General features: G+C 34.9%; 1 protein-coding gene across 1 annotated transcript in view; it reads right to left on the bottom strand.

The window, feature by feature from the left end:
- Nucleotides 1-12,371, bottom strand: part of LOC110374197 (protein O-mannosyl-transferase TMTC1) — an 89,759-nt gene that overhangs the window by 48,706 nt on the left and 28,682 nt on the right. Inside the window, exon 2 of the mRNA XM_064036613.1 lies at nucleotides 6,390-6,567. Coding sequence (XP_063892683.1) covers nucleotides 6,390-6,567 — 178 coding nt within the window. The remainder of the gene's footprint in view (nucleotides 1-6,389; nucleotides 6,568-12,371) is intronic.

The raw sequence follows: 12,371 nt of genomic DNA, 5'->3' as shown, positions 1-12,371 counted from the left end.
CTCGGAGGATGGGATATTTCTAAAATTTTATTCATATTACAAAGGGTTCTAGATCCTTATGATAAACGCAATAGTGAATATTAGGTACCAAGACTTGTCAAGTCATTCCTTCTGAAACAGTAGATTTCCTTCAACACAAACCGTCTGTCTAGTTATTAAATTACATTCCGGCTTAATTTTGCTGCTGAAATAACAATTCCTTATTCTATTTCACGAGTTTCTCATTTGTGAGAATTGGTATAAAAATATAACTTATTCACGTACGACTATTGCCAGATTTACTTAGCGTGTACATAAGGTCATGCGATGTTCTATGTGTTACAAACCCGATTACGTTCTATTTCTAGGAAAGACATTTTCTTACTACGAAACACTTTTATCAGAATTTCGGCAGACCCGTCCAGTTTCATAATTGTGTTATTGGAAGTTCGGCGAATGATCTCAGAATATAAATTGCGGGATCCCCGGTGGAAACTTGTATTTTTAAGAATGTCAACATTGTATATTACGAGCCTTAAAAATGTTGGTCCCTTTTCTTGACAAGACAATTTGGTCTCTTGGACCGCGCACGGGGATTTGATGAATAGTTTTAAATATTATAATTTAATTTTAACTTTTATTCGCAGTAATACCGTAGAGTTTATTTTTATGTGTTCTGTAGAAGCTGTTAAATCTTACTGCTAAATTGGACCTCACATATATCACGCGTGAAATACGACTACGTTGAAGTGCCAAAATGGAATAACCTTCCTTCGTGGCAACTTCGTTCCAGCAAATTTCGTTCTGTCTGTTTTAAAATTTCAGCACCTACATCATGATTAAGGGGTATTTTTCCGTTGATGGTAATAAAAATAGTAATCCGATATTTGAAGCAGGTACTTCGGTAATAATCTCGTGAAGACTAAGTTTGGAGTGCCAGTCGAAATATTGAAGCTGCGGAGGCAAAATAACCTCAAAAGTTGGCTTTATTCCAATTAATTTTTGATAACAATAGTTGCTATCTGGCTTTGGAAGCACTACAAGATTTTAGATATTGTTTTAAGTGGTTTTAAAGGTTTATTTACTGGAAAGTTTGTTTGTTGATTTATTGTTTCCGCTACCGATGTTATTTTCAAGCACCTTTATGTAATACATGAAGATGTATTTCATGAGTTATGCCGACTACCTAACTTCAGGTAATTAAGAGCGTGTAGTCATGAATCAGCTGATGAAGTGGTTAGTTTTCAAGTATATGATTAGGTGTAGTATATACGACTTACTCCTTTCTCTATTCGGCAAACAGTATTGCAAAAAAAAAAACGAAAATGCTAAAATATTTTCATAAGCACAGGTAAATACTAAAAACATTATGTTTTCCCTACGTATACATAGAAATTCTTCTTTGTTAAACTCTTTGCATTCTTTAGTAAACACTAGTCTAACAATTCGTCAGTATTAATGTACAATCTTAATACTAAGCCCCTTCAGACTCGACGTCAAACACTTAAACGAACCTAATGTTGATACCTCGGATTTCATTCAACCCTTACCGGAAAAGATTAAAAAACAACATTCAAAATCGAACTCTAACTTCAAAGGATTAAAGTTGAAAGTTTTTCAGCAATTCTGTGAGGAATAGCGACACCATTTACATTTCAATTACTTGATGTTTTTCTAGTTAAGCTCGGGTTAGCAGGGTATAAATGATAGGTTATTGGGACAGTCAGCTATTTATCTGTTGTTCAGTATTGTAACGTCAGTTTCATTCAATTTATACCTATTTGTAATAAAAACACCTTGTACAGATTAATGATTTACCTACCTATTTATACATAGTTTACCACTACTTAGTAATTAATGATGAGGTAAAATAATGTACCTTACCTAGACCTTTTCTCTGGTAATCTGCGTACTTAAGATCCTTTAGATTTAGAAAGGACTATGCTGAAAATATTCGCTCTAAAGACATTTTCAAAATATCTGAAAACCTGCATTTTCACTAAATTACTAACCAAATTTCTTAGTACAAAAGTATAAAACTGAAGCACCATTTCGCTGTCAATTATTGAAATTACCTAACAGTCAAAGATTAATGCACATAGAACGCACACTTCAAAACGTTGTATTTTTTACCTACGCCCCGACACTCAATAACTAAAACGTCGTATAACTTGCTGGCTACACGTAACATACCTTAAATACCTCTGTACGATCCAATATGGCGGTTTTATTGGTCGTTCTGTCGCGATAGAAATCTATAAATGTGTTTTATTGTCTTGCGGGCTGACATCGAGTATTGCACGGGTATCCGTTGTAATATTCTGGTTTAAAAACACCTTTGTACTGTTTTGTTCGGTATTGTACAATTTTCTGGTGTTATTTTGTTTTTTGAAAGATATGTGATACCTGCTAGCTTTCGCCAGCAGTTTTACCTGCATCTCGTAGGAAAAAAATAAATGGACTATCTAACACTCAAACAATTTTCGATAATAGAGATTACTGAGTGCCAAGACCAACTCTTCAGCCATATAATATGTATTTTAGTAATCAAAAGAATCATTCCACAATCCCCATTGAAAAGGGAATTAGTGCAGAAGCGACGTGCCTAGTCAGAACGCATTAACTCGCGGTCACTGATCGTCACCGCCACACAATAGTACCGACACACACAACAAAGTTATCGCGAACATATTGCTGCGTTTGACCGACATTCATGAGCGACAACACTGTTTTCAAACTCGTATCTGCCGTCTATCAGTCAATCAAACAGACTGTTTCATAGCTACAAAATATTGGACAAAAACTTCAGCTGTATAGGCCAAAACTGTGTCTAAAACTCGTACTCGAATGTTACAAAGTTTTTTTAGTTTTAGTAGTAGTTTGTTTGTACCCTAATTGCTACAAAACTACAGCAGCGTTTTGAAAAATTGTTTCATTGTTTGGAAGCTACACTTTCTCCAAATTACATTATATACCTACCTTTTTTGACCGGTTACGGGAAGTAGTTTCTACGGGACACAGTTAAAACCATAGAAAAGAGATGAATTGTAAAAGTGGGCGCTTTGTAGGGGAGCATGCAACCTCTTTCCACTTTACTTGCCTTTTTGTTACAATTTGTATAAGTTTTTTTGAGGTTCAAAATAAGGGATTTCCCATAGAATTTTCATGTAGAGACACTAACATCTATTATTCTCGTCCTGTCCCATAATTATGGCTGTCAATGGCCAGGGTTCCATATCCTCAAGCTGTCAGCTTATGTCAATAGGCGCGGGTGAAACCAATCGATAGAAGTGACGTGTGCCGGTCATTATAACCCGAGTGCGGTGAAAGAGGATTATTTTTAGATGTCATGACGGTTCCAGTAAACGTTTTCGCTTTGGGCTATTTATTTAGTGGTTGGATTGTATGTGTGAAATGTCTTACTTGTTATTTTAATAATGGCATGTGGGATCTACATTTTTTGAGCCACAGAACTTGAAATACAAGGGATATCATTTTTTAATTTCATAATACAACCAACTTTCTCATTTTGGCACTACCTTTGTATTTATAATCTTTATCTATTTTTTTAATTATCCTACTATGTATGTAATAGTTACATACAGAGATAAAACTCACATTTAACATCACATTTCACTTCCCGCCACTAAGGACCAAAACTTACAACATCTAAATTGTTTCGCTTCTCCCGCGTCCAGCATTACGAGTAGGTATTCCACCCACGTTCAGTAGCAACAAAATTGTATAATGTACTGAAAATATCCGCCATATAGCATACTTGGCGCATCTTTATAACTTCCTCGGTTTAAAGTGCTGGCTCACAAGACCTCACGCACAGAGAATCACTCGTAAAAGCCGAAAAGCCGCGACAGTTCAACGTACTTGCGAACTAAACGTGGTAGCCATAAACATGTTTTGCAGAAGATCAACTAAGTTGTTTAAATGTCTGTTTGTGGCATGTTTATAATGATTGTGCCTACTATCTAATTTGCAAATTAAAACCTAAGGTTTTTCTCCAATATTGTAGAGGCGAAAATTGAAAAAAAAATGTGTTTGTATGTTTGTCACTTTGCAAATGCACAAACGGTTGAAAGGATTTTGATGAAACTGTTATTTTAATAAACAGCTTGTACTTTTATCCACGCAGGGTTAAAATTTTAATTTGAGTCATTTTCTTGCTTTTAGAAAAGTTATAGCTAGTTGCACTGAATTACTTTTTCGTTGTCATTCTCAAAGAAATAAATTAGACGTTCTGTCATATTATTGTTTGTATTGGACATACTGTTAACACTTTGTACTGTGGTCTGCAGTAAGATAGTCACGTTTGCCAAGACTTTGCTTTGCGAATATTCACAGCACATCTCATAAATAAGGTATCACGTTCAATAAATGTTATGGGTGAACAGAGGTGATGCTCTGTGCGCTTTTATATATTCTTTTATCTAAGAACTTATCGTATACCCATAGAAATATGCAAACATGTATGAAAATAAATTAAACTTAATGCTTGATTTTCACAAAAATATCAATGGTAATATGAAGTTTGTTTGTGTTTGAAAATACAATTAAAATGCGGGTAATTTTCTACTACAACAGGAATGTGTATGTATTGTAAAAAAAAAAAAAATGAATTTACGATGAAATGACAGTTTTTTTTATAACGCAAAGTTAAATCATATTTTATATTTACTTTGCAATACTGCCAATCCCTCGTTAACAGTTACATGAGATTCTAAGAACAGTCAAGTTAATCTTTTGTGTTTTTGTACTCAACAAAAAATATTTTTCGTTTCGTATTTTTACCTTTATTTTAAAATAGTTTTTCTACGTAAAGCGTTCGTTACAAAGAAAAACATTTTGATACTTTTTGATATAGTCAAAGTATGAAAATGAAAAAACAGTAACTATTGTTTCACATAAAATACATGCGTACGATTGCCACAGGCCTTGTTTTCAACTTGATCCGTAATGGAAGTCCGACATGTAAAAATATCGCTTGTATGGTGATTCAGTTATTCATAAGACCAAGACGGTTGTAGATTTGTTTGTTCTTAGATATTTGCGAGTTCAATATCCTTACATAAAATTGTACGTGTTGAGAGGTTTAAATCAACTCGAGATACCTAAAAGTTTTCTAAATAGTGTCGCTAAAAGAGAAACAGTAAGTTTTTGCTAATGCAAATTCTACATAAAAAACTGAGAGCCTCTTTTTCGAAGTCGGTCAAAAATATAACCGATCCCTAGTACCTCTTGTCTATATATATAAAAATGAAAACCGCTTTCCGTTGTCACGACATAACATGAAAACGGCATAACCGATTTGGCTGAAAATTAGAGGGGAGGTAACTTAGACCCGGGAGAAGGTTTTTGTCACCATCCGGCTACGGGACGCGGGTGAAACCGCGGGCGAAAGCTAGTAGGTAATAAAATCAATCTAAAATTCTCCGTAAGAAAATATAGGTAGGTAACCACGGCCGACCATTGCGTGCGAAGTCGTCTCCAAATCGAATTGCCAACTGACAAGATAGTGCTTTTAGACATTTTAAGGGCAATCCCACGTAAAAACTGACAGAGGCAGTACTTTCCAGGAAACGTCCATTAGACATGGTCTTACGTGAGAGGCTTTCCGCAATATGTGTCTATTTTAGAGCTGGTTTGTTTAAAATTCGTGTTTCAAAGTAGGAAAAACAATGATTTGTTGAAGAGCTTTTTTGGGAACTGCTCGTGGATAAATGTGTTTTATATGTATTAATACCTCACCATATAGATACATTTTAAGTATAGCAGAATTTTACAATATTGCCAAACTATCGTGTTGAAGTAACAGGTCCAATTTTCGCATAAATAAAGCATAAAAACTTAAAAAATATTTACGAGACTTTCAAAGTCTTTCCAAAGAATACTTCCAGACGTAATACACTTAAATATGGTTCAGTAAGTAATACGGTTCTTTCCACGCAGAGTATGCTGACAGGATCCGGTGTTCAGAGAGAAAATGTCTGAAATTGATGTGGTTTCCTGCAGCACCTCATTCTTATTCATAGCTTTTAACGAACTACCCTCGCATGCAAGCGGTATAAAAGTAAATTTAATTAAGTTTGCTGAAGATCTTGCACTTTACGCAACAAAATTCTTTCTTTATAAATAGTTTCTTACGTGAAATTTCTTTTTTGCAACATGTTACGCCTATCCTACGCGTAACTGGATATGGATATCTTGTTTAATCAATGCATGCAATGCACTAACAAAGTATAAATTGATACAGGAAATTATTATGGAGTAGCTTGGGGCGGCCTTTATCCAGCAGTGATTATGATTTTATTTTCCTAAAAACTAAGTACATACTAGGGATTAATCTTATAATTTTGTCATCAAAATAAAATTACACGTTTATGAAATACAAAACTCACCGCCTCAGTATGTACAGGGTGCACCGCGAACAGCAGCGCCGCGAGCGCTGCAAACGGGCGCTGCAACCTCGCAACCAGCGCGCCCGTGCGAGCAACCAGCGCGCAGCACGCAGCGTGCAACGCAACGTTACACGCGTGCCACCACCACGGTAGGAAGCCGCATAGCTTGTAGTTTAGTCTGTAACAAATGGCAAGGAAATGTTTAGGAGTTTGTATGCTAAAAATGCCATAAGATCTTCAGGTAAATGATATGGGTGATTTTTAGCATCGGATTAACTCGTATATATCCATAATTATAATATCACAAAATGGTCTGTGCTAGCGGTTTCACACAACTCGGCGCACCCTTTAAAAAATCTCTTCATGTCGCATGAATTGTTTCTGAGATTCGCATGTAGGTACTAGCAAACTGAAATTCAAAGAAAAGTAACTACTCTTCATTTATTTATTAGTACAAATAAGAAAAGAAAATAGGTACTTTAAATTAGTAAAAATCTCTTCCTTTGACTCTATACAACCAACAAGGATCCCTTCCAGATTTAATATCATTTAACCACTAAAATATAACATTAATTGCCAAACAGCATACAACACAAATCCTTGCTTCAAGCAAATTCAAAACTACTAAAAGACAAATACGTTTGGTATAAAGTCGAGACACACTGTTGTACACACAGTTATATTCCGACTATGACAGAGGGCTCATGCACAATGGGGCTAATTGTTTCCTCGTGTCCTGCCTTCAGGCAGTCTCTCTTAGACATTGTGCTAAAACTTGCTTTGTTACTTTGACCAAAACTGCAACAAGAAAATATCTATATTCTTAGGTTTTGTTGACATGTTTCTGACATGACCAATTTTCATTTCTAAAATTGATGACGTAACGTAAACCTAATAAGAGCTTGTAATGTATCATTTCTCAAAAGACTGGTTTTTAGAAACACACATTTATAATTATCGTTTAAAATAAGCTGCAAGTTAAATATAAATCTTTTAAAAATAATTTAAATTGAACACCATATATTTTACCATGACTTTGCAACGTAGCATTATACATATCAATTTATCATTGTCACATTGGGAAATTGTTTTTTTTCTACGGTATTACGCATCTAATCTGTCAGAATTTCGGTACTTATTCGTGCAATATTAGACAGATAGCAATATTTGCAAGTTTATGGTCAGACAGTACAGAGAGTAAGGCATGCACACAAAAGCTAATTGTTTCCTCGTGCAGCCCGCAGGCGTGACGATGTATCCTCCGCCGAACTATGTTCTGCTATACTAATTTAGGGTATTACTGTGAGAATTACTTGTATAGGAATACTGTAAGAGGTTCACATGGTTTTAAGTAAGTTTGCATGAAATGATGAAAAATAGTACGATTTGCGAGTTGAACTATTTCGAGCGTGTAGATAGAGAGACATAGATTTAGAGTGATCAACGATACGTCTGAAAAATATGTTACGCTGTCAAATTGTGTCAATCTCAATGTGTGTCACTTTCCTTCTTTTTGGGAAATCAGTTAAAAATAACGTCCGATCTACAGCACTAATTCTAAAATTCACATATTTACATTATCTTTCATATGCTAAAACATTAAAGACAAATTTTATTCTCAACCAAAATTCATAAAACTATGTACAAAGATTCCCTCACTAAACACAGTTCATAGTTTAACCAAGGTTCAACCCTCTAGTGATAACTATTACTAACTAAAACTGCGCTCGAGGCATCCCTGTTTATGCATTAATTTTAGGTTTTGCGGAGACGCCTTAACTATTAAGTTTACTATGATTAACCAGTACAATGTAGTCTACAGTTATGTCTTATTATCTTAGGAAAGGGCCTCAATGGTATTCAATTACTGAATTGCTTAAGGCTGAAGAGGATATAATTGTTTTCGTAGCGAATCTAAATGTTCTGTTGTCTGGGGAATACTCAAAGACAGGTCTATTAGACTGTCAATGTAGCTTGGAAAATTATACACACATAGGTGTTTAATGTAATGAGTATTAATACCTAGAGATAACCACTAATTGGCAGTTAATTAAAAAAAAGGTTTTGGATCAAGAATAGTCCTTCCTTTTAAAAGTAAGAAATATCTACCAGCTAAATTAGGTGTAGCATGTACCTACAAAAAACTCATACATAAACAAACACCAACCAATAATAAATCCATAGCTGATATTCTGATATTAAACGAAGCGACAATTGCATCCCAAATTCAATTCTCCATGCTACAATTGTCTCCTGACTGACAGCAATACACCCACTTCACCCGTTCCAACAAAAAATAATCTTTATTCATTGCGTTATAAAGTCCCATATAGAACGCGTTTAGTCATGCGAATATTTAGGTCATGGAGAACAAAATGACTAGCGGAGTTGCCATAACAAAAATCTCTTAAGAAAGTATTTATTAGTTACTGTACCGGTTTTTTATGCCTTCTTTTGACACGTTCACACATTTTCTCACACCAAAATTTGTTGACACATGTCTCTAAGATCGAAAACACCTCGTTAGTTCACTCGTAACTAATCGTTTTGCCATGCCCACCACACGAATTTGACCTAGAAAAAGGCGCCTAACCTTCCAGCATTACGGCATCTCCGCTCATCTTTCCGTACTCCGTGACTAAGGTATTCTCGTTGAACGTTTGAAGCAGTACGGAGCACGTTAAAGAGAGCTCCTATACACTGATATAGCCTTGTATGGCTTATGGAGACACTGTCGTAAAGCGGGATGGTTTGACAAGCCATTTGAGGAACTGCTGGATTTTGTAAGTGCGACTTTTTGGGTAAGACGAGCTTTTATGGGCTCATGCTCGGTGATAATAATAGGCTATTTAGAGCAGGGTACAGCTATTCCTATTATAGTCATAATTTATCAACACTAGATATTCGAAACCGAATCTTCACTTATTTAGCTTTTGAGTCATTTTTGCTAGCGCGTAGCATTATTTATATTATGTACCTACTAGTATTTAACAGCACCAACGGTATTTCATAATTATACAGTTTTGTTAAATTGCTATTTATTGAAAATTAATTGGCAATGTTTCTTTAATACACTTTGCATAGAACAGTTGCAAATCTAAATAACAATTTATCTTCATTTTATGAATCTTCAACAAATAAACTTGTGCTCCTCATTACACCACAAATAAGTCACTACAAACTAATATCTCCAATGACAGTCGACATTTTGCAATGAGCAGAGCTTAGAACATAATAGAGTGGGCATTAGCGATCTGTCACTAACTGCATATAACTGGTTATTGCGGCCACACTAATGGATTACTGTTTGTGACCTGCTGTCTGTCTGTGCGTAATTAGCTCTGTGTTGTTTGCAGAATAATTGTCTGACAACTAAAGATTAAATTGATTGCGATGTATTTTATTTATTACAGAAAAAATGAGGAGGCTTCCTCTTATATTAAACTTAAACTTATGTTTTACATAAGTTTGTGTGAGTTATAATTTTTTTAATATGTCTATGACAGACTATCTTTCGAATCATAATAATATTGTTTTTTTTTTTTAATATTTCCTTGGTACATAAATTTAGTACTTACATTTTTGAAAGAGTTTTATATAATACAGAAAATAATGAAAACAAAAAAAGAAAACTAATTTCAGGTTTATAATTATTTTCCTGTCAATCAATGATCTAACTAAATCTAAAACTGTTTTAAAACTTAGAAGGAATTGGTTCAGTCCAATCTTGTAAGCTTTAAAATGCTTATCAAATACACAACCCACCTTCTTCGAGAGCGGATAATAAAATACTATGTTATCGAATAAAGAACATGGTAATGCCCAAAGGGTTAGATAATGTTATGCTAAGATATGAAAATAACGCTTGGAAATCCGACAGATACATAAAATGTAGTTTTACTATAATCGCTGGGGTATGATCGTATTATAAGACTTTTTATTTCATATCCCAACTGTTGCGATACCTAATGGAATCTATAGGTACTTATATTATAGTCTTGAATAGTTGGTTATTCTGTTTACAGCCCATTTTATTTCTTACGGGTTACCTACATGAAATAGTTCCCAAGTGGTGATGAAGAAACTACTAGTGGAAGGAGACCAAATTGTATTGAGCACAATTAAAAAAAAAAATACATTGATTACTTCCCAGTTCCAAAAGTAAAAAAAACACCTCTGAATTCCACACTAAAGTTTGGGTACACTATCAGGCTTAAGCTAACGTACGACTCGCCTAGAAGCAAGCGACGCGACGCAATAAGATGTCGCCGAGGCTCGTGTGAGACAGCTTTACTGTTATTCCGATGCCTATTTGCCTTTGTAGTATTTGGGCATATAGGCTGGTTCGTTCCGTTCGAAATTCTTAGTTATTTCGAGATGGAATGACTCAATTTCTTGACAAAATTGGACATTAAAATGTGCAGCTTTTCCAAATTAATAAACATTTTAAACGAAAAGGATTATTTTTTAAGCACCAAATTTTAAATGTCAATTTCTGAGAATTCTATAGATACTCCAATATCTAAAATTGTGCATATGGAATTTTTCCAGGAACAACAATATTTTTACTGACCCAAGCATTATTCCTACGTAGATAAATTATACTCGAAAACAATCCATTATGTCTTACTTTCTCTTGTAATTCAAGTAGGTAAGTACTCCGATCATAAAGGCACATAACATCTCCATTTTATGGGCTCCTGATAAAAGTAATCCATATCGAGAATAATGCCGCTTCTCCGGTATAAACCCTCTGATAAATAAGGAAGCCGAACAATGCCTTGCGGATCTGAAACGAAATCCGAAAAACACCTTTTGTAACTATTCTAAGAACATTATACGTTAAATTCCATCAAAGTTATTATTCTGGGGATGTTTTCCAGTGGAATATCAAAAGCTTATGTCATGTTTTGTATGTTTTTGGTTTAACTTGTGTCTTGAAAGTAGAGGATGACAACGCTTTGTGAATGCTTGCGGCAATGCAGCGCTCACATGTAAGAAACAGATTTTTTGGCATGTTAAAGGGGTGTCTTGCATCCCTGTGATCTTTTTACTTTGTGCGGTACAAACGTCGTGTGTCGCGACTTAAAAGGAAATCTCTGAGATGTTCTTTGACTAAGAAATGTTTAGTCAAAATGTTTGGGGACTGTGACTAGAAGTAGGAGACGTCAGGAAAGTACTTTTCGCTTTATATGGGACACATTATTTCATTGCTTACATAAGCATATCTATTAAGCAAGTAATTTACCTCATTCTTCATATAATTAATGCTAGCTTTACACAACAATATCAGACGCAATCCTCGGAAACAATAACCGGAGTATCGGCTAAGCATGTGACCACAATATTAATTACGTCATTATTGGGCGACAAATGTAGTTCGGTGCAAATGGCTGGCTTTACAGGATCTACGGCTATCGTGAAATGAATATCCTGGATAAACCTGTAATGATCCTGGTTTGTTATCTCTAGCTGTAAATAGAACGTTTAAATGACGCTATCTGTTGATTTGTGGTGGAACTAGGTGTGGCTATCGAAAAGGTATGTTAGCAGTTTTTATCGGGGGTTGTGCATATCAAAATTTATTATACTAAGTTCGCCCTTTTACATATCAAAAGCAAATACTAGGAAGAGATGCTTACAAATTGTGGAGTAGTAAGTAGGTACGTAGAAAGATTTTAGCCAATTTTGAAACACAGTACCAAGTTATGCTACAAAAGTAAATGCTTCATGTCGACATAAAATAAAACGTTATTAAAATATCCTAGTAAAGTACAATATCGTCTTTGATTCCTTTGTTTTGCGAGCATTTCATGTTCCGTGACGTCACAAGTCCAGCGAATGTTTGGAGTTAAAAGCTGTGATTTCGGAACTAGTCGAGCGAAATAATTTCCGTGATTGTTATGATAGTAAAGGAACAAAGTCCTTCTCAACTTACATTGTCATAGATGTTTCTTTGTTTTCATATCTAAGGAGAAATTG

Source organism: Helicoverpa armigera, chromosome 10 (genome assembly GCF_030705265.1).
Source record: "Helicoverpa armigera isolate CAAS_96S chromosome 10, ASM3070526v1, whole genome shotgun sequence".
Classification (NCBI taxonomy): domain Eukaryota; kingdom Metazoa; phylum Arthropoda; class Insecta; order Lepidoptera; family Noctuidae; genus Helicoverpa; species Helicoverpa armigera.
Note: the sequence above shows the minus strand (reverse complement) of the source record. Positions and strands in the feature narration are given on the sequence as shown.